Source organism: Malaclemys terrapin, chromosome 3 (genome assembly GCF_027887155.1).
Source record: "Malaclemys terrapin pileata isolate rMalTer1 chromosome 3, rMalTer1.hap1, whole genome shotgun sequence".
Taxonomy (NCBI): Eukaryota; Metazoa; Chordata; order Testudines; family Emydidae; genus Malaclemys; species Malaclemys terrapin.
In genome coordinates, this window is record NC_071507.1 from 196,634,375 (window position 1) to 196,656,511 (window position 22,137).

A 22,137-nucleotide genomic window follows, 5' to 3' on the forward strand; every position below is an offset into this window, starting at 1 on the left:
CAGGAGTGGGCTTTGCTTGCAGAGCACAGAGTTTTGGGAAAATTCAGGATGGTGCATGCTTTGGAGTCACCTTGCCAAGTTGTTAACCAAGGTCTGGTGGAGACCAGTGGAAGTCTGTGGTATTGCAGGCAACCTCCTGGATACAAAGTGTGAGACCAGGGCTGCCCAACAAAGACATAAAATGCATGCTTGTTGTTGACGGCAGGCATCCCAAGCACAGAGCTATTGTAGCAAAGTTTTAAGGCACTTATGTGGTACAGGGTAAGAGGTGACAACTCCACCAGTTTGGATGCACCCCTGAACATGACAATGCCCCTAGTATTCATTTGCACAATACTAGGAGCACAAATAGAACAATCATTTGGAATTTGAATGAATTTGAACATAGCACTTGGTCAGCTCTACCAGCTGGGTGAGATCCTGACCTCACTGAAGTTAATGGCAAAGATCCCAGCAAACAGGCTTTCCCTTTGCCCAGATGTTTGGTCTGATTTTATTTGTTACTGTTTATGATGGATTAATGCTGCTAGCTCGCTGTTGTTTGTTACCAATATATTTGCTGTGTCAGGAGCCTAGAACTTTTCCTGTGGGCTTTATTTTAACCTATTGTTTAAATCTAAATAAATACCAATTAAAGGTACTAGCTAGCATAAGGCTGACTGAATCTGGCCCACAGAGAACAACTGAACTACTCCCATAAGGCATAATATAGTGTCATTCATGTACCAAATGCCATACGTAGTGCTTTGTTAGTCAGTTTTCAAAAGGGATTGGACAGAGTAACACTTTTGAGCCTAGAGGAGCCATCTCTAAGTGAAGCCGTCTCAATAGTTATTTGTAGTTAGGCACTGTGCCTAAAATATACCCATCCCAAAACATTTAATAGTTGCTGATCTCATTGGCATCAGTGCAAAAGCTGACAAGCCCCTGCTGCAAGCACATCTGCTTTGAAAGCCCATGAAGCACCACTTTCTAAGCCACCCCTCAAGAAAAAGGGTCTGTCCGTGTGTGCAGAAGCTAGCGTGTTGGGTGCAGAGCTTCCAAACACAGCCAAGTTACATGCCCTCTGCTGAGCAGAGTCCAACCCCACAGAATATCCGCATCGTAAGGCACACCACTGGAGAGACACGACCTTGACATTTTATTATTTGGATAAGTATTGTGGCATCCACTGAACACAAGGCTAAGACAACAGTTAGACAAAGGAAAAAAGCAGTATCAGCTGTACAGAGAGTGAAATACCAAGGACCACTTTCAAAAGCCACTCCTGCTGAGAGCCCTTTACAGAGAGAGTTACTAATACAATTCTGATAAACCTTGCACCAACACTGCTAGGCATAATTCTGGGCATATGGTTTTGGAGCTTTCTAGGAATAGATAATCATCTCTTTGTGTATAAGCCTATTACACCATATAATACAGAAGCCCAAATCTTCAGTCTTACAAATCACTGGCCAAAAGGGAGTTCGTAACACTTTACATCCTTCTCTGCTTGTCCCTGGAGAGCAGTGATAGAAGCAAGCACTAATTCAGCTGACAGTGCTTATGGAGTCGCTGGGTAAAGTTTTCATAAGTGCCTGAGTCTTGTTAACTTTCAGAGGGACTTGGTGCTTAAATCCCTTTGAAAATGAATGGGACCTAGGCTCAAAAGCACCTAAAACAATTTACGGAACCTTTACTTTGTTTCCAGTATTAGGCATGGCTTTCAATGTATCATGTGTCTTGTTCTACTCATTCTAAAGGCATAACTGTTATTGATGTGGATGAGAACTCTGGACAGATCTGGAATCACATGTATCCCTTAGAAACTCTGCAGCCTTAAATGCCTTGATATGTAGAACCCTAGTTGGTATTGAAACATGTTACCAACTTGGTAACCTTTCCAAACCCTGTCACCAATCTGGCTTTGAAATTCCAGATAGGGCTGTGAGATTCATTCATCCTTGGCTTCCCTCACCTACTACCAAGTCTAACATTGCATAGCAAGAAGAGCCTTTGAATCACATCTGCCAAGTCAAACCTGCCTACTCCTGGGAGTGTCAATTAAGATCCATTGCAGAATCATTGTTCAAAATGGTCCGAATATCACAGCTCAGGTTGAGTTTGCAGCATAAGTATTCAGGAAAAAGGACAAATTATCTTGACTCGTAAACTAAGCAGATTCAGGTCTTGAATCACTAGAGATTATGGAACCCAATGTCATTTTGACGGTCATTTTCCTAAGTGCATATTAATATCCCATTTAAAAACTGTAAAGTATGAGAATTTATAAAACTGTCGCCACCAAATGGTGAATTTGTGCATTGCCACTGTAAAAAGTAAAAGTAACACTTTAGGCAAACATTTAAAAAATGGAAGTGGGGTTTAAAAGGACCACTTCGGAATGAGAAATCTGTGCTATGTGAAAGTGTATAGCAAGAACTTGTATCCTGAGCTCTCCACACAGAGATAAAAATCCCAAATCAATCTCAACTATTGTGTCCTGAATGAAGCTCATTAGCAGTTGCATACAGCTGAGACTCACCTAAAGCACATTTAGAAGACAAGTAATTTGTACGCAAGGGCTTTTTGCTACTCAAAACCAAAAACATTCCAATGGTTTTGGAATCAAACTAACCAAAACAGACTTTGGATCCCCAGGCCTTCAAGAACCAGCTTCTTTATTCCTTCTCAAGCTCCATGGAGGCAGTACAGCTGCAGAGTTCGCCAATTCCAGCTTGGGCTACAAGTGGCAGAAAGTTCAGTTCTGCCAAGTAAAGCATTCAGGATGGGTCTGAGGACTCAGAGGAGAAGAGTTTCCAATGCCAATTCATGAGAATTTGGCATCTCCCACCCCGAAGCTCAGATTAAGAAAATAATGTCATCAGACATCATGATCTGGTTATCGTCTTGCATGCGCTCCAATGCCACCTTGACTTCAGCTGCCGAGAAGGGGTCAGGGTTGTCCCGGTTGATGGACTCCATCAGGCTCTTCAGACCCACAGACTGCGCATGGGCAGCTCTGAACACCTCCAAGAGGCCAGCCTTGAAAGCTTTCAGCCTAGCCAAGCAGGAGGAAAGGCAATTAGAACCAGAAGCTAGACTCAAATCATTCTTCATTCCCAGCCATTAGTTCTTCCCCAGAGAGAGAGTCAGCTCCCAGCACGAGACCAAAGATTGAGGACTCTAGCACTTGCAACCTATCTTGGGAATTTTTAAGGAGGCTTATCACCTTAGTGCCTTACCTGCCAGCCACGTGAGTCAGGGTCAATGGTAACTGCTATCTGACAGAGTGCCTTCCAAGCAGCAGGATTTCAAAGTGCTTTACAAACTAGATAGAATTCCCGCACCTGACCCGGAAATGCTGTTCAGGACAGGAAGCAAATAATACTCCAACTGAACTGCAGGTGGTATTTTACCCAATTCGGAATCTGGTCAGCTCATAGGAGTTAAAGTCCCCTAAATCTTGTGACAGCTATTGCAACCCCATGCCATATTAAATGTATGAATGGTTTATGCAGGATTGTGTTCTACTCCACGGGGGAAAGGTCACCACAGCTCCATCAAGAACTAAAAACAGTGGGGTGATTAAGTCAAGTCACTAAGACTGTAAAACTTCCCCAGAGAAGGACCCTCTTCTGGGGTGGTTTTGTTCAAACTGGGTTTGCCAAAGCCCAAGCAAGAAAGAACGTGGGATACATAAACAGACCCAAGGCTTCAGCAAACAGACAGTGACAACTCTCATGGAAGGGTTGGAAAGGACGTTGGCCTATCAGACTCCCCATGTGGGAGACAGGTGAATTCTGACTGGGTTAGTAACCATGTATGACCTGACATTCGATATGTTTTCTCTGTAATGCTTTTACTCAAAGAATAAAAGTACTTTGCTTTGGAAGAGCTGGGTCGTGACCTGTAACAGTCTTTGGAGACAATGCAAAGCCCAGGTGCTGGCCTTAAGGCAGACTGGCTGGCTGGAGCTATCACAGTGTAAGGCAAGGAGCTGGGCTGCCACCAGTTAGAAGGGAGTGGGACGTGGGACCCTGCCCAGAGACACGGGAGGGCTGGAGACCTGAGAACACAGGGGTTACAGACACCGAACCGTCACAGAGTGCCATGTGACCAGAAGCCCTGACCATATCCTACATCTGCCCTAAGTGGCAGCAAGCACGTCAAACAACACAGTCCCCCCGCTTAGCACCATGTGGGGCAAGGGCTTGGCACTTAATCAGAGGTGCTCACTGGGTCACCCATACCACTTCCTGTGAATTCACCAGAGGTTTCCCATTCAAATACTGCTCTAGCCCGACCCTGCTGAGTTTATAAGGCTTAAGGAGATTTAAGCCAAGATGGGGCTATGGATGCATAATATAGTAATTAACTTCCACCTCAGGCAGACTTAGTGCCCAGAAAAAACACTGCACTCTGGGTGTATCTGAGCGCAAGATACCACTGGAGCACACGCATTTCCCTGGCACTTGGAACCACAGGCTCAGGTGAGACTTGCAAGTCCAGAGCTGGTCTCCTTATTCTCTTACTCTAAGGGATAGAAGTCTTCCAACACCCAGTCTTCTCCCCCAGCTGGAGTTAAATCCCATGAAGATGGAGTACATTATCCTAATTTCTGTCTGCAATGTAAGCCCCTACCGCACCCACCTCACAAGAAAGACTCAATATATTGCTAGCAGGGCAAAGAACCTGTTACCCTACAGGGGACTGGCTCAAAGCCACCCAAGCCAGTAATGACCAGGATTGCTACCATCCAGATGCTATCTGAAGTGATTCAGGGGGCTAGTTAAGTATCCTCATCAAAGGCAGCCTTTCTATACACACTCAGCAGGAAGGGGAAGGTCTGGACTATACCTCTTTTTCCCCCAAGCAGGGAGAGAGGCCACACACGGTGGGTCAACTCACACTGCGCCTGATCGGACTACACCTGTTTTGTGACCATCAATCAGTATTTTATTTAAAAGGAAGAGTGGTGAATCCCCCAGGATTTCCATCTTGGTTTCTGGATAAGAGTTTATTTGATGCTAAGCCACAGAGCTGACCCCTTTGAGATCCAATGACATAACTCCCCAGGGCTTCTTTAGCCCACCACTCACCTTGAGTCAGCCAACTCGGTCTTTTTGCTCCCTCCAGTCTCCGCAGGTTCAGGGGTCTTTGGGGTATGTGCCTGGACTGGAAGCAGAAAGCGAAGATGAGACAGCTGGCAAATCGGAGCTACACGTCATCCCCCCCAATGCCTGCGTGCACACAAGATATAGTAGCATATGCTGCAGCAACCAGGAGATTACTACCATCTTTTAGCCTGGATCTGTACAGCATCTTGTAGAGCGTGGCTGCTGCTAACTTCTTTCCAGAGCAAGGATATTATTCCTTCCATGTAGTTTTATAGTGGCTAATTAGTCTTGCTGTTAATTCAGTGTCTAGCACACCGGGACCCTGGGATGCTACTATAGTAATTAATAGCCACTCTCACAAAATCCATGCAAGGAATAATGCCGTTGGTACACACTGGTGATATCTGAAATAGCCGTATCTGATTTCTGTAGTGGTGGCGTTTAGACATTTGGGGAAATGGGAACATGACGATGACACAGCATTGCTCCCCTATGACATACCACCCTGGTACTCGGTTTGGATTTCAGAGGTCTCTAGCACTCAGATGCCCATCATGGCCAAGAAACTGTTCCACAGCCCAAGAGATCTCCTTCCCAGGAAGACTTGCCCTATGCACACTCTTTGAGATGGGTGCAGGGTGTTCATCCATGGTTGGACGGTGCCTAAAAACAACAGCCCCTTGACAGTGGGCCCTTGTAAAGCACAACGTGAATTTAGAGTGCAACAACAACGTGTACTGACAATGGTAAACTTTTGCTAACAGCAAGGGCTGCAATATCCTGGACCAGTCTCCCAAGCAAAGTGGTGGAAGCCCACTTTCTACAACAACTGGACAGAGGCTGTAGGAAACAATCCTGCACTGGCCCCAGGGGTTGGAGCTGATCACCCAAGGTGTCTCGCTCCCAACTTCCAGTGTGTGAGAGAAGCTCAGTTCATTTGTTGCCCAGAAAGCTGTGTCTGCGTGCAGCTTGAAATACAGCATGCCATCCAGGGGACTCTTCCATGGCATGCCCAAGTCCAGCACCAGTGCCCTTCTCCATCATCATCAGGCAGGAGACAGCAACATACAGCCCCTTGTGCACACAGGATCCAGCAAGAGAGGGAAAGAAAACTACTCACCTTCTGGCATTTCCTCTTCTGTGTCACTGAAGTCATAGGGGTCATAAGACTCCCCCTCCTTGGCTTCCTGATCCCCAGGGCGTGCCTTCTTCCTCCTGCAGAGCAACAGAAGGTTACTGCCACTCCTCACCACTCTAGGCAACAGCCTCCAATGCCACAAGGGAGGCACTTCACACCTCTAACCCCGGGGAGGGGATATAGCTAGGCCACCTGCAGATTGCTAGTGAACTCAGTGCATGTCTTCAAACACTGAAGACACCTGGGCTGGTTCTGGTAACAAACGAGGCGCAGCCCTGAGGCTGGCCAAAGCATTTGGAAGTTTATAAACAGATTCAGATTTCCACCCCCCCAAAAGACATGACATTTTCTAAAGCTTTCCCCTCTGCCCTCAAGTCCCAGACAGAGGTTCCAAGCCTAGAGCCAGCTGGTGAAATACCCTCTAGCCAACAGCCTCTAGGGAGTTAGCTTTGTTAAATGCAGTCTGACCTCCCCAAGAAAATCCATTCCTGGGGTTGTTTCTGCACACAGATGTGGCTGGTCAATTTCACAGTCTCTCCCACCCAGTTGGTTTGGCCAGTCCCAGCTAGTGCTCCCTCCCAACATGCATCTCCAGCCCTCCCCAACACACCTCTTTTTCCTTCTCTCGCCACCCTCTGGTTCCTCTTCCTCTTCAGTCTCTGTATCATCCTCTGCCTGCTTCTTGCGTTTCTTTTCTTTCTCCAGCACCTGCAAAAGGGAGCCAAACAACCCAAGCCAAGCAGATTAACGGGGGAGTCAACCCCTCAGGCGTTTGATACATGCTGAGTCTCCAACAGAGAAGTCACAGCAGTGGTCTGGGAACAGAAGGTATTTTACGGAGCAGTGGAGATCTCAGAGAGTTGTGTATCTTAATTAAGCCTCAGCACCCCAAGATGTAGCTAATCATGCCCGTTTCACACAGGGAAACATGCACAGAGGTGGATTCAGCAGCCCACAGTCAGCAGCATAACCGGAAATAGAACCCAGGAGTCCTGACACCCAGTATTCCAAAATGACTACAATACTTACTCCTATGGAACCTCCTGCTGCAGTCTCCAAGCACCAGGACACAGGATTAAGTCAACTTGCCACGAAAAAGAGCAAAGCTCCGAACCCCTCCCAGACTAAGACTGCCAAGAGCAGCCGCAGTTGCTTGCTTCCTAGATCACGCAGCGAGGAGCCTATCACAGCTGGTGTCTTGGAAGGTGGCTCGCAGCAGGGAGTCTCCAACCCTGTGCTGCAGCTGCCAAACCCCAACACTCAGCCTGGACTCCACCAACGGCCAGCTCCACAGCTGAGAGCCAGATTCTGGAAGTTCCAACAGGGGGTTTGCCTCTTTAATTTAACCCTTTGGCACCCGGAGCCCTGGATGGTTCCCATGACCTGCAGGCACCCTGCCTACACTCTCACCTTTTTGAAGTAGGCGAACTGCACCAGCTCTACAGCAGCTTCCGCGTCCTGCAGGTCAATTGTTTTGTTCATCCTGGCTTTCGCGTGGGCCGTGGAAAGTCTGATCAGCGTCTCCAGCGTACGGGCTGTGACAGGGGAGGTCTGGGAGGGGAGAGCAGAAGACAGTCCAGCGACTGAGGGATCAGACAATGGCTCCATGTTGCGGCAATGCCCACACATTTATTATGGTCCATGCTGGACAGCTGCAGCCGGAGTCCCAGCACAGATCAAGCAAGGTCACACCCCCAAAGCCTTGGTCACGTGCATCTTTGCTGAAGTCTACATATGTCTTAGGATGCAAAGGAAGCCTATGGAAGACACGCCCCTCAAAGAGTTCAGGGACAGTGCCAATCATGGAACAGGAATACTATGGATATGGTATGCTGTGGGCTATAGCCTCACGTGATCCGTAGCATCCCAGCGTACTAGGCTGGGAGTGAGCCTTCACCTGAGGCTCAGCATGCATCTTTGGAGAAAGGACCATGTAAAACTAAGTGCATACGATTTCCTCCTCTGCCCCCACCCCATCTCGGGGAATCAGCATCGGAAATGTGCTGCTCTGGAAGCCACTAGCAGGCTCCAGACTGCAAATCAATGGAAGAGATACTGCTTGAAAGCCAACTTTGGGGCACGGGAAATAGGCCGACATTTTCCCCCCCCAGAGAATTATTAGCAAAAGCCTGGGAGAACGAGAGGAGTTCACCTCTCTGGAGCATCACCCCCTCAGTGGACGTCTCACAGAGAGAACATCTCAGGGCTGGATGCGTGACTGTTTCCTTGGCCCATGGGAAAAGGAGGGAGTTGACCCATTCTGGTCTCTTTCCTTGTCTGCTCCCATCTCCCCAACCCCGGAAAGATTTGCTCACCCTGGCGATGTCGGAGCTCATCTGGTCCTGGCTGCGGAGGCGGGAGTACTCCTCCGCTATGTAATTCGCTGACTCTTGGGTCAACACCGGCTTGATGATCTTGGCCACGTGGATGTATTTTCTCATGAACTCCATGCTAACTATCTTCTCTCTGGCAGAGACACACAAACATATACACGAGTTATGGAACGGGACCAGGAGACTCCATTTTTACCATGCCCAGGGGCAGCTCCAGGCACCAACACAGCAAGCGCATGCCTGGGGTGGCAAGTTGCAGGGGTTGGCATGCCGGTCGGCCTTTGGCAGCATGCCTACGGGAGGCCTGCCGGTCCCACGGCTTTGGCGGCGGGAACGCCAAAGGCGCGGGACCAGCAGATCACCCACAGAAACGCCGCCTAATGCGCGTGACCAACAGACCACCCGCAGGCATGCCGCTGAAGGCTGCCTGATTGCTGTGCTTGGGGCAGCAAAAAACAGAGCCGCCCCTGACTGTGCCACTCCCTTCCAAAAGGAAGCCCCCACCCCCAATATGAGCAACACACAAAGAACAGGAACACTCAGGGCTGTACATGGAACGTACATGTGCATGGGATGCTCAGCCACATACAATGTTCTCCATGATCCTTTTACAGATTTGTGGTATGGGCCAGGTGCAGAACGGCTGCCGTGTTCCACCCCAGGGCTGGGCACCTGTCAGTAGTGGGCTAGTGATCCTTCCACACAAAGGGCACTATATAAAGGCAAGGTACTGCTGCTGCAGGCGACGTTTCTCCCACTCACTTGGCAAGCCCACAAAGGAGCTTAGACGGTTGTGCCAAAGCCCCAGCAGTTTACAACCAGTCGTACCGTGAACCTCCTTGAAGATAAAAGCCAGGAGCAGAGCGGCAGGCCCCAGGCTCAGCCCTCTAAATTGAGAGCAACATGGCAGCCTGCTCGCGACTGAATCGCTACAGGGATGGGGCCGACAGGGACACACTCACTTGTGCCTCTTGGGACCATGCAGAAGGTTGTCGTGTTTCTCATACACTTGTAGCTCCTGGTCCTCCTCCTGCACCACATTAGGATCATCCGTAGCCAGGATCTCTATTGCGCTGCCCAGGGGCATGGCTGGGAGACAAATTAAGAGAGCAGCATTTACACATCATCCAGGCCCGAACCCTTAAGAGGCTAGTACGTAGCTTGGCTAAACCACAGATATCACCCCAGAAACCTCTACAGCTGGCTGGCACCAAGGCAAGAGAGACAAGGTTTAGGGTGGTAACGGGGCATGTGTAACTAGGCAAAATGGGATGCAACTGAACAAAGGAAATTGTAGGCCAAATATCAGGGAAAGCTGATTTCCTGCGAGATCTGAGTATCTTCCAGGGGGAGTGGAGGAAACGCCCAACTGGACAGGACACTCCAGTGGAGAATGTGCTGCAGGCAACAGTCTTGCACTGGTCCTACTCCAGGGATGGACTAGATCTAATAGGATTTTCCTCTCATTTAAGACTCTGGGAAAGGGGAAGCCCCCAGGAGTTGTGTATATCACTCAGCTGAGCTCACCCTGTCACCAAATCAACCAAGACACAGAACAATGCAGGAAAGCCCTTGAGATTCGTATGGCTCTGCCTGAGTCAAACACCTCAGCCATTCCTGGTAGCCCAGCCTGCTGTTCATTCTGCTGCTGGCTCCCTTGCACCACACTGCCATGACTGTTCAGATAACCAGACATGCAGCAAGTTACTGGAGGGCGAGAACTAGACTACTTAATGGCCAATGCACTGCAATGTGGAAGATCAGAATCCAGCCCCTCAGGGCACAGGAATGAAGAGAAGCTTCCAACCGACCGACCATGGGTCCCCAGATGGCTGGTGCAACATGAAGCCTGGAGGAATTTGTGGATGGGAGGGGGTGGGGGAATCCCAAGGTCTTGGGCAAGGGAGAAGAAACACGGTCAGTAGGTCTGGGTCAGACCAAAGGTCCATCTAGCCCAGTATCCTGTCTTCGGACAGTGGCCAATGCCAGATGCTTCACAGGGAATGAACAGAACAGGGCAGTTATCAAGTGATCCATCCCCTGTTGTCAAGTCCCAGCTTCTGGCCGTCAGAGGACTAGGGACACTCAGCATGAGGTTGCATCCTTGACCTTCTTGGCTAATAATCAGGGATGGACCTATCCTCCATGAACATATCCAACTCTTTTTTGAACCCAGTTATACTTCTGGCCTTCACAGCATCCCCTGGCAATGAGTTCTGCAGGCTGACTGTGCGTTGTGTGAAAAAAATACTTCCTTGTGTTTGTTTTAAACCTGCTGCCTAATAATTATATTGGGTGACCATTGGTTCCTGTGTTATGTGAAAGGATAAACACTTCCTTATTCATTTTCTTCACATCAGTCATGATTTTATACACCTCTATCATATCACCCCTTAGTTGTCTTTTTTCTAAGCTGAAAAATCCCAGTCTTTTTAACCTCTCCTCATCCGGAAGCTGTTCCATACCCCTAATCATTTTTGCTGCCTGTCTCTGTACTTTCTCCAATTCTAATATATCTGTTTTGAGCTGGAGCGACCAGAACTGCACACAGTATTCAAGACGTGGCCATACCACGGATTTATATAGTGGCATTATGATTTTCTGTCTTATTATCTATCCCTTTCCTAATGATTCATGATATTGTTAGCTTTTCTGACTGCCACTGCACATTGAGCAATGTTTTCACAAAGGATTGGGGAGTCAGGGTGAAAGGGGGTTGGGGGAAGAGAGAAGACTGAACTCACCATCCCCATCCTGCTCGCCAGGTCCTCGGTACCGGTGCATTCGCAGGACGTGGTCTGAGATCTCCCTGTCATGCTCTGGGTCCATTTGATCCAAGACGATGAAGAGCAGATCGAATCGGGACAGCAAGGAGTCTTGAAGGCCGATGTTCTCCATGGGAGTTTTGTACTGATCGTACTGCAAAGAGCAAGGAGATGAGTTATAGGAGACCCTGAAACTATCAGAAGTGCTGGGACATCGTGGCTTTTCGAGGGGCTGGGCGAACCCTCCATCACAGGATTTAAGAAGGTGCTAACACACCATCCCGGTCTGAACACTGCCCCAGGAAACCAAATCCAGCAGCAACACCCCGCTCCACCGTGCATTGCTGCCCCATTTACAAAGGGGGCTGGTACATTTTACATTCTGCCTCCCCCAGAGTTGACCCCAAGACAGGCGCTTTCCAGATCAGAGCTGAAAACCACGTGTTGCTTTAATTGCTGTTTAACAGCTCTTGGGCTGAGCTCCAGAGAACGGGCTAGAGGCCACGTTGAGTCTCCAGCTGATTGATTTCAAGATGGGGGTGCACGGGATGTGAAGACAGAGTCTGGGCCCAGTGTGGACATTAGGATATGCCTTTGGCATCCACAGCTGCACAGAGACCTACACAGGACCCTGTTATTTGAATCAAGGGTTTTTACCATCCAACAGATGATCCTCTCCTGGAAGGTGGTTCGGGTCACCTCCAGGTCTCAGTAGCTACTAGGAGAAGAGCTGATCCGAGAGAGCCCTCGCCCCCCTCCCAGCGCTCGCCCCAACTCACCCTGCCGTAGACAGGATTGGCTGCAGCCAGCACGCTGCAGCGGGCATTGAGTCTGGCATGGATGCCTGCCTTGGCAATGGTCACGCGGCCCTGCTCCATCACCTCATGAATGGCCGTGCGGTCGATGTCAGACATCTTGTCGAACTCATCAATGCAGACCACGCCCCGGTCAGCCAGGACCATGGCTCCCGCTTCCAAGCGGCGTTCACCTGGGGGGTGGAGTGAGGAGCAGTCCAGGGTTATGTATGGGCCATCAATTCCCAAGCCCTCCCCTTCCCTCTGAAATTCGCAGAGATCTGACAGGTCCCTGGCATCTGGGGTTCAAATCCACAAAAGCTCAGGTGCCTAAGGAGTATGTGAAATCCTGGCTTCAGAGACAGCTCTCCACAGCGGAAAGGAGAGTGGTGGGGATAACCTAGGGAAAGTCAAGTGAGATAGATCTTTAAGATAGACAGGGATGGCAGGACCAGGGTGTGGGATGGTACCTTGGGTGGAAAGTAACCAGATCCTATTCAAAGAACTCTGTATGTGTGTATACAAATAGTATACACTATACATATAGTAAGGAGATTTTATATAATCTCCTTACTATATATTCCATTCTGTGCATCTGATGAAGTGGGCTGTATCCCACGAAAGCTTATGCTCAAATAAATTTGTTAGTCTCTAAGGTGCCACAAATACTCCTGTTCTTTTTAAGTACCATTAGTTCTCTCTCAGATATTTCCAGCAGCAGGAAGACCAAGAACATCTGTGCAGTGATTTAGGGACATGGCACAACCAGCTCCTACTGCCTACTGGGATCCCACACAGGATATGGGAGAGCTGAGAGCCATCTACCTAGCTGCCCGTGCAGGCGCTGCTCAGAGACATGCAGCATGAGAAGATGCAAGAAGCTGCAACCCAGGAGACATCCACCAATAATGCTCTGGCATCGGAGAAGAGGTTCCCATCATGTAAAAGCTTCCAGCAAGAGCAACTAATGGTTCTGTGATAGCTGACAGATGTTACAGCAGCCTCACATCTTAAAGAGCCATTCCCTTTACTTCCTTCCTCCCAGCATCCTCTGCCAGCAGAGCGCTTCAACGATAACCTTACCGGTTTCTTGGTCCGTGGTGACGGCAGCAGTCAGACCAACCCCGGAGGAGCCCCTGCCGGTGGTCGGGATGGCCCGGGGGGCTGTGGAGAGCACATAACGCAGCAGCTGAGACTTGGCGACCGAAGGGTCTCCTGGAAAGGATGAGTCCAAGCGATTATGAAGCGTCCCATCACACAGGTTTTGCCCTCCCGTCATCATAGCATCCCAATGCCGCTCCCCTCCGCCCTACCTATCAGCAGGATGTTGATGTCTCCTCGGATGCGGCTCCCATTCTCCAGGACCTTCTCCACTCCTCCGAGCAGCATGCAGAGAATCGCCTTCTTGATATACTCATGCCCGTGGATACTGGGGGCCAGAGACCTCGACAGCTGGTCAAAGACATCCTAAGGCAGAGGAAATGAGGTGCATCACATAAAAAAATCCAACTAACTAACGAGAGTGGCTTCCCCTTAAAGGGACATGATCAGGTAGTTCACGCTTTGCTAGTCTAACGAGTGGGCTTAAAATCAACAGGAAAGGAAGGGGCTTTTCATTGGCAACTGTTACATGTCAGGCACATTCCCCGGCAGGACAGGAGCCCCCGACAGCACAGGGCTAAGTCAGGAGAACTAGAAAGGGAGACACTGATTTGACTAGTCCACTGTACCTCAACCAGCTGAGAAAAAAGGTAAACAGCAACTGAGAGTTTAAAAAGGGTGTTTTAAATCCCTTCAGCAGTGACCTAAGGGGAAGAATTTTTACAATATGATTTTAACCTGGGTGTGCCTCTGCGAGACAAAAAAAGGAGTTTTTTTCTTTTTTGTTAATATTGGGCCAGACCGTACATTGGTGTTATTTACAAGGGAAAAAGATTCTGAGCTTCCTTTAACATTCCTGCCCATAGCTCAAGTTCTCTCCCTCATGGTAAAGCAGCGATCCCTTTAAGGGCAAGGCAGGCTGGGAAATCTCTCCAGGACAAGGTTCTGAAGGGGAGGTCTGTCTGAGGGCACTCTCTGGTTAAGAAAAGACCTGCAGGTTCTGCAGTAAGGGAGGAAGGGTATGGTATGGATTAGGGCTGATTTGTTTCTCTCATAGGTAAGTGCAGGATTTGACTTTGTATCCTTTGGGTCTTGGCAATGCTCAAGCTTTGATCAGCTAAGAAGAAGGGGAGGGTCTGAGGGTGAGAAAACCTAAGACTTCTGCGCAGAGCAGACATGACTGGATTCCAGTTTGATCAGCGCACGCTCAAGAAAGATGTCTGGTCAGATGGATGCTGAACTAGTAACTGAAGATCATCAACATGAAGCAAGGGAATTGTTTATGCTGGGCCTAAGTGATGAGAAGAAACTAAGCAAATGATACTGGGATGACCGAGTAAGAGCCCCCACCCCCACACAGGATAAGTGGGGGAAGCTATATCTTTAGAGCCATTTAAAGATGGACAAACTACTAGAAAACATTCAGAGCAATCCTGCCTTGTGCCATGGAAATGGGTTAGCTGACCAGTGTTCATGTTCCCATCTCTAATATACAATTTTCTACGGGGTGTGTTTGAAAATAAAGCTTAATACCTTTGAGCGACTTTTGCTAAATCTCTTGATCTTGGCTACATCAGAGGCAGAGTAGAGAGGCCGAACTTCTTTGCTCATCTGCTTCACATGGCAGGCGATCAAAATGGTTCTGGAAAGGAAAGGGAGCTTGGTCAAGTCTAGAACACAAAAACCCTGCAGACAGCCCAACTATCCAAGGACCCACAGATTACAGCAATCATCCACAGCGTCCTTCCATAAGGGTCAACTCCTCAAGCTGAGTCTTGGAGACCCTGGAAAGCTCAGAAAAAGATGTATCCTGATGCCATTGTGTCTACTTAATTAACTGAGCAATAAGACCATTCTTAAGGCTTGCATTACCCTTCATCTGTGTCTGCGGTACCATATCCCTATCGTTTTTTTGGTCCTGGCCATCCATAGTCACTAGAGAGAGAATGGGACCTTCCAAAAGATTCAGGGTGTTTGACCCAGTGTTCTGGCCTAATTACAACACCGTGCTGCTGCTCAACAGCTATTACATCCCACCCCAGAGCTGGCTGCATCTCAGTGGCAAGTGAAGTGATCCTCCTATAAAAGCTACAGAGCATTCTGGGATCTTTCAGGATGAAAGCAGCAATATGAAGGGAAGGTGATTATACTGTGTCCCTCACCTGAATGTCCCTGATGTGTAGCCCCCCTTCTTCCCGGGCAGACAGCGGTAAGTCCCAACAACCTGGATTCGGTCCCCAGGCTTCACCCTATCCACCAGGTCATCATCCAGAACAATGTCCACAGAGCGAGGAAGCTGACCAGCTGGGGCCTTCTCAGGCATCTCCTGGATGGTGATGGTTTGATGGTCCTTGTAGACAGAGAGGCCAAACTCCGTTTCCAGGGGATTGTTCTCTTCATCCTGGATGAGTGACACAGTAATGAGACTCCTCATTCACAGGAGCATGGCAAAGGAGTCTCCGGGGGCAGATGGGGTCACCCAAACAGGGCAGCGGGAAGGGAGGCTGGAGTGTCCCTTGTGGTAGCAGTGAGACAGGACTGTGCTGCAAGGGGCTTCTTTATGGAGGCTGCCAGACACAGAGACCTTGTGGCTCACCCAGGCTCTCCAGCTCCCAGACTCACAGCCTGTACTACCTAGCGTGAGCCCCTTCGGCCTATCCAAGCACTAGCGTGTACTAAGCAGTCACGGAGAGGCCTGCTGGCTACACCAGACAGGCAGTCACAGATCACCTGTGCAAGAGAAGTTACATGAGCAAGACCTTCAGGTGAGAAGAGTGTTATTTGGTCACTGACAGCCCAATTACCCACTATGCTCTCCAAAGACTGAGTGATCACTCTGCCTAACAGACCACTCAGTCCAGTCTGATTAACAGATGCTTCCATCTGAGCAGGAGCCTAGGTTTGAACTCCATCAAATCCAGCACAGACTACAAAACAATTCATAAGCTGCCTCCTTTATGCTGCTGCCTTCAGGACTGAAACAGGTGTTAGCCGATGCTGATGTCTGTTTCGTGGGAGGGCATTCGACTGGCCACTAGGAGAGGCTCCAAATACATCAGCACCTCTGCCACAGCAGAGCCTATACATTACTGCTGTTTAATCAACATGCATGCCCCACAGATGAAGCCAGAGGGAGGTAACTCACTCCCAATAGCTATATGAGACGACTGCAGTGAGATCCACTGGACTGGGACTCGGAAGACCTGGAATCTATACCCAGCTCTGCCATTGGCCTACTATATGGCCTTGGGCAAGTCACTTCCCTCCCCGGGCCTCTGGCGAACATTTAAAACTGCCTCCATTTGCTCACCTTAGTGGGGTAGACAGAGCTGGATGGAAAAGCTTCAAGAGTCGTCATGTCCGTGTATCGGCGTTCAATGGTCTTCTTGGTAGCAGCGCAGTAATGGACACTGCGGACGATCTTTGGACGTACCAGAGAGCCTGCATTTAGATTTGTTTGATGGGAGGAAAGTTAGGAGGGAAAAAAAACCTTGTAGACCTTGCCTACTCCTGTTCACCATGTCTCCAGCAATGGGGTTTCTACCTGTTCCATTGGGAGATCATCCCACAGCGTAACAGCTCTCGGGTTCCCTGAAAAGAAGCCTAAACTTCTCAGCTACCTTTCACTCCATGACACCTAGTTATACTCTAGATCATCCTAACCATCCCTGACATTTCCCACCCTTCTTGTGTCTACAGATAGTTATCACTCTCAAGTTCCCACATGTGCATTCAGAGGGCCCATCTCAGCCCCCCAGGCCGTACTCACATTTTGTGACAATGCCCTCCACGCAGACCATGCAGCCCAGAAAACAGGATGTCAGTGTCCGGGGCGTCACGTGTTTGGAACCAAAGCTGCCCTCGAGCCCGATGTAGAACTCCTCATACTGCTTAGCGTACGTGGCGTCAATGGAGGCAACAAAGTCCTTCAGGGCGCGCTGAAAGGCGACCAGCTCCTCGAAGGCATTGCTCAGGAGCCTGGAGCAAAGGGCAGCAGGACTCTGGTCAGTTCAGCTGCTAAGAGCGGACCTTGCCAGCACATCCGCAGCAGGAAGAACCTTCCTTCACACAGTGGCAATTCCTAGTGCCTTGACAGATCAATAGCAGAGCTGGGCAAACACCAACAGATGTTTCCCCACCACCCACATGAGAATTCACTTCAGTCAAGAAGTCCCTAAGCAGGTTAGGCACCTAACCCCCCCCACTGCAAGTCTATGGGATTTAGGAACCAAAGTGACTAAGGCACTTTTGAAAGTCTCACTAGGTGCCTATCTGTAGGTGCTGAAATATTTGTGCAAGTCTGGCCCTAAACCCCATTAGATTCCTAAATTACTTGGGTGCTTTTGAAAGTGTTCCCATCCCCTATATTCACTTTCTGCAAACATCTCACCAACCAGGCTGTCTTATCACAAATGCACATGTGGGGGGCAGGATAGCTCAGTGGTTTGAGCATTGTCCTGCTAAACCCAGGATTGTGAGTTCAATCCTTGAGGGGACCACTTAGGGATGTGGGGCAAAATCAGCACTTGGTCCTGCTAGTGAAGGCAGGGGGCTGGACTCGATGACCTTTCGGGGTCCCTTCCAGCTCTATGAGATAGGATAGGAGCTAGAATGCTACACGGGGAGAAGGCAAGTCCCAGGTTTTCAACTGCATAAAGATTGAATGTCCTTTAGAATAGGAAACTGGACTCTGCCTAGGCAGACTCCATCCTTCAGTACCATCCAATAACAGATTCTCAGCAGAATATGCACTGGAGAATCACACCAACCAATACACACAGAATGGAGTTTGCATTTCAGGGGCCTGAACCTCACAAGAAGAAGAAAAAAAAAAAAAAAAAAATCAACCTTTAACTATGAGGCCTCTATAAATATTGGTAGGGAAGCCTCAAGTGTATTGAAATGCCTTATTATATTTTGATTGGCAGGAGGAATTCAGAGTGATCTTAAAGGGTTCTGCATTTATTACTCATTTTAGAAGTTAATACTTAAGGAAGAGTCACTTCACTCCACTGACTGTCCATATACACCTCAACCCTGATATAACGAATTCGGATATAATGCGGCAAAGCAGTGCGCGCGGGGGGGGGCTGCGCACTCCGGCAGATCAAAGCAAGTTCGATATAACAGTTTCACCTATAACGCAGTAAGATTTTTTGGCTCCCAAGGACAGCGTTATATCGGCGTAGAGGTGTACATGGTACTACATAAAGTCAGTCAACCTGAATGCATTTGTTAGGGCAACCAGAGGGCGCCTGCGTAAGTGTCCTAGATATGAGAAGATTTTGATGCTCAGCATCTGGTTAAGGCCCCCATTCATTGACAGAACAGGAACAACACTGGCATCAGATTCAGCAGGGGAAGTTTCCACCAATCTGCCCCACTCCTGATCTGTATCCTGATCTGGTGCATCTGTCTTCACTGCCCAAAAAAGGTGTATTTTTATAGCACATTAGCTTTCTTGTGATGAAATCCTACTGGAGTGAAGGCTCTAATTTCTACCACAATGTAGCTAGTCAAGGTCAAACCCTGGTGGGGAATATAGTGTTGACATCATCTAACTACATCAAGATAAAAGCTACCTATGCCTCATCTCCTGTGATTTTACATCAAGAGGCTTAATGCACGGTAGTAATCTTCTGTAAAAAAAAAAAAAAAAAAAAAGACTAAACCCCCCTCCCCCCCCAGTCTATTCGTGTGGGGGAAAAAAATGGGGGGGGGGAGGGCACCATTTTAATATGGCCTATTTTAAGTGCTTTGGCTGATACATATTTTGCTCAGGGACCCGCTATAAGGTATAGTGGCAAAAGCACTTTAGATGTCGGTGTAAGCTGCGTCTACATTAGGAGGGTTTGCTGGTACAAGTACATAGACAAACCTTTTCTAGTGCAGACTGGGCTTTAGAGAGAAAGTAATAGCTTAACCCATTGGCCCGCCTACAAAGTTTGCCAACAGGGCAACAACTGTAATGGCTCTCCTCTCATGCCATCACAAAACCTAAGGACATTCAGAAGATTTATAGGGGGAAGGATAGCTTAGTGGTTTGAGCATTGGCCTGCTAAATCCAAGGTTGTGAGTTCAGTCCTTGAGGGGACCACTTAGGGATCTGGGGCAAAATCAGTACTTTGTCCTGCTAGTGAAGGCAGGGGGCTGGACTCAATGACCTTTTGGGGTCCCTTCCAGTTCTATGAGATAGGTATAGTGCCGTATATTAAGGTTACATGCTGTGCAGCAGCTGAATGGGAAATATACTGTTAACCACTCTTATCCAGTTCCTTCAGGGGCCACTCTTACCGGTTGGCTCTCTTCTCATTCTTCCGCCGCAGGTCATTGATGCTGACAATCAGACGATACTGATTGTCACTGATCACATCCCGGACTTTGCTCTGGTAAATCCCCTGATCCTCCTGCAACACACCATGGGAAAAGAGTTCCATTTTACAAAGTTGAAGCCAGTGAGATGCAGCCCCTATGATTTGATTCCAGAGGAATGTCTTTAGTGGCTAAGAAAGTCCACAACTGTTATTGACACCAGATTATCTTTGTTGCAAGGAAAGGCCACATAGACGGATGCACTCTCAATCCCCTCCCCACCCTGGGGTGTGTCTGCACTTTGAGTTAGAGGTGCAGTTACCAGCTTGTGGAGACATACTCACACTACCTCTGATGGAGCTGGCTCACTAAATATAGAGCGTAGCCATGCCAGTGTGAGCCGTGGGAAGGGCTAACCACCCAAAGCATGTACCCGTCTGAGACCACAGGAACATACTTGGGGTGGCTAGTACCCTCCCACCAGGGCCGGCTCCAGGCACCAGTCTAACAAGCAGGTGCTTGGGGCGGCCAAGGGAGAGGGGCGGCACCTGCGGCAATTTGGGAGCAGCAGGTCCCTCACTCCCTCTAGGAGGGGAGGACCCGTCGCGGATCTCGGCTTTTTTTTTTTTTTTTTTTTGGCTTGGGGCAGCAGAAATGCTGGAGCCGGCCCTGCCTCCCACAGCCAGAGTTACAATCTATTTTTAGCACATTAACTCAATCAGAGATAGCCCAAGAATGTCTCCTCCAGCTGGGAATGGCAGCATAGGAGCAGTTTGTAATGGGGGGCAGGGATCTCCACCCAATAGAGGCCAGGGTGAGAAATGGGCAGGGTGGGGGGGGAGCTAAGAACCCACAGCTCACTCTGTGGGGCTGGAGAAGGAAACAGGAAACCCAGGAACAGCCCTCCTCTCCCCCCCCCGCACCCCTCGGCCTTCCTCCATACCGCCTCCTCCTCTAAGCACACACCCCCACATCCCCTCTTCAGCCTCCCCCTACTCTCCCCTCAGCCTTCCTCCATACCGCCCCCTCCCCCAAGCACCCCTCAGCCTTCCTCCATACCGCCCCCTCCCCCAAGCACCCCTCAGCCTTCCTCCATACCGCCCCCTCCCCCAAGCACCCCTCAGCCTTCCTCCATACCGCCTCCTCCCCAAGCACACACCCCCACATCCCCTCTTCAGCCTCCCCCTCCTTTCCCCCCAGCCTTCCTCCATACCATCCCCTTCCTTCCCACATCCCCTCTTCAGCCTCTCCCTCCTCTCCCCCAAGCCCCCCTCAGCCTTCCTCCATACCGCCCCCTTCCCCCAAGCACTTCTCCCCTCCCACATCCACTCTTCAGCTTCCCCCTCCGCTCCCTCAGCACCCCTTGGCCTTCCTACATACCACCCCCTCCCTTAGGCACCCCTCCCCCACGCACATCCCTTCGCTTTTCCTTCATACCACACATCCAAGCATCCTCCCCGGGTTCCCTTTCCAGCCTCCCTCATCCCCCCTGCAGCCTCCCCCTCGGCTCCCCCCCATCACCGCTCGCCCCCCCAGTTCCCTTTCCAGCCCCCCACATCCCCCCTGCAGCCTCCCCCTTGGCTCCCCCCAGCACCCCTCGCCCCCCCGGGTTCCCTTTCCAGCCTCCCTCATCCCCCCTGCAGCCTCCCCCTCGGCTCCCCCCCAGCACCCCTCGCCCCCCCGGGTTCCCTTTCCAGCCTCCCTCATACCCCCTGCAGCCTCCCCCTCGGCTCCCCCCCAGCACCGCTCGCCCCCCCAGTTCCCTTTCCAGCCCCCCACATCCCCCCTGCAGCCTCCCCCTCGGCTCCCCCCAGCACCCCTCGCCCCCCCCAGTCCCCTTTCCAGCCCCCCACATCCCCCCTGCAGCCTCCCCCTTGGCTCCCCCCAGCACCCCTCGCCCCCCCAGTTCCCTTTCCAGCCCCCCACATCCCCCCTGCAGCCTCCCCCTCGGCTCCCCCCCAGCACCGCTCGCCCCCCCCAGTTCCCTTTCCAGCCCCCCACATCCCCCCTGCAGCCTCCCCCTCGGCTCCCCCCCAGCACCGCTCGCCCCCCCCAGTTCCCTTTCCAGCCCCCCACATCCCCCCTGCAGCCTCCCCCTCGGCTCCCCCCCAGCACCCCTCGCCCCCCCCAGTCCCCTTTCCAGCCCCCCACATCCCCCCTGCAGCCTCCCCCTCGGCTCCCCCCCAGCACCCCTCGCCCCCCCCGGGTTCCCTTTCCAGCCCCCCACATCCCCCCTGCAGCCTCCCCCTCGGCTCCCCCCCAGCACCCCTCGCCCCCCCCGGGTTCCCTTTCCAGCCCCCCACATCCCCCTACAGCCTCCCCAGCAGCGGCTAGAGGCGCTCTTGGCCCAGCCTGGAGCAGCGACACTCGGGGTTCCCTCTCCCCGCAGCAGGGCCGGGAGCTCGGGGATTCCCCCCGCCGCCCCCCAGCCTCACCTCATCGTCCAGGAAGTCGAGGTAGTCGCGCTGCGCCTCCCGCAACTCCGCGTCCTCCAGCCCCACCGGGGCGGCCGCCATGCTGCCTGCGCTGGGGAGCGGACCCTGCCCGGGGTCCCTGCGCTCGGGGCCGGGGGGCAGACGCTGCTCAGCGCCGGAC

At 50.7% G+C, this 22,137-nt stretch overlaps 1 protein-coding gene across 1 annotated transcript; it reads right to left on the reverse strand.

The window, feature by feature from the left end:
- Positions 1–1,122: 1,122 nt before the first annotated feature.
- Positions 1,123–22,108, reverse strand: MCM3 (minichromosome maintenance complex component 3). Its single transcript, XM_054024220.1, has 17 exons — positions 21,978–22,108; positions 19,525–19,637; positions 17,000–17,208; positions 16,541–16,671; positions 15,393–15,631; positions 14,764–14,872; positions 13,443–13,596; positions 13,213–13,344; positions 12,115–12,323; positions 11,315–11,489; positions 9,533–9,659; positions 8,553–8,703; positions 7,648–7,788; positions 6,848–6,945; positions 6,220–6,314; positions 5,082–5,157; positions 1,123–3,040 (listed from the first exon to the last, which is right to left on the reverse strand). The coding sequence occupies exons 1-17, from the start codon at positions 22,056–22,058 to the stop codon at positions 2,842–2,844; spliced, it is 2,439 nt and encodes an 812-aa protein (XP_053880195.1). The 5' UTR covers positions 22,059–22,108; the 3' UTR covers positions 1,123–2,841.
- Positions 22,109–22,137: the final 29 nt, after the last annotated feature.

Coding starts and splice junctions, on each gene's coding strand:
- MCM3 (XM_054024220.1), bottom strand. CDS start 22,058: ATGGCGGCCGCCCCGGTGGGGCTGGAGGACGCGGAGTTGCGGGAGGCG. Junction 12,324..13,212: donor CACCACGGACCAAGAAACCG/GTAAGGTTATCG, acceptor TCCACCCCCCAG/GTGAACGCCGCTTGGAAGCG. Junction 7,789..8,552: donor TGAGCTCCGACATCGCCAGG/GTGAGCAAATCT, acceptor CTCCCCTCCCAG/ACCTCCCCTGTCACAGCCCG.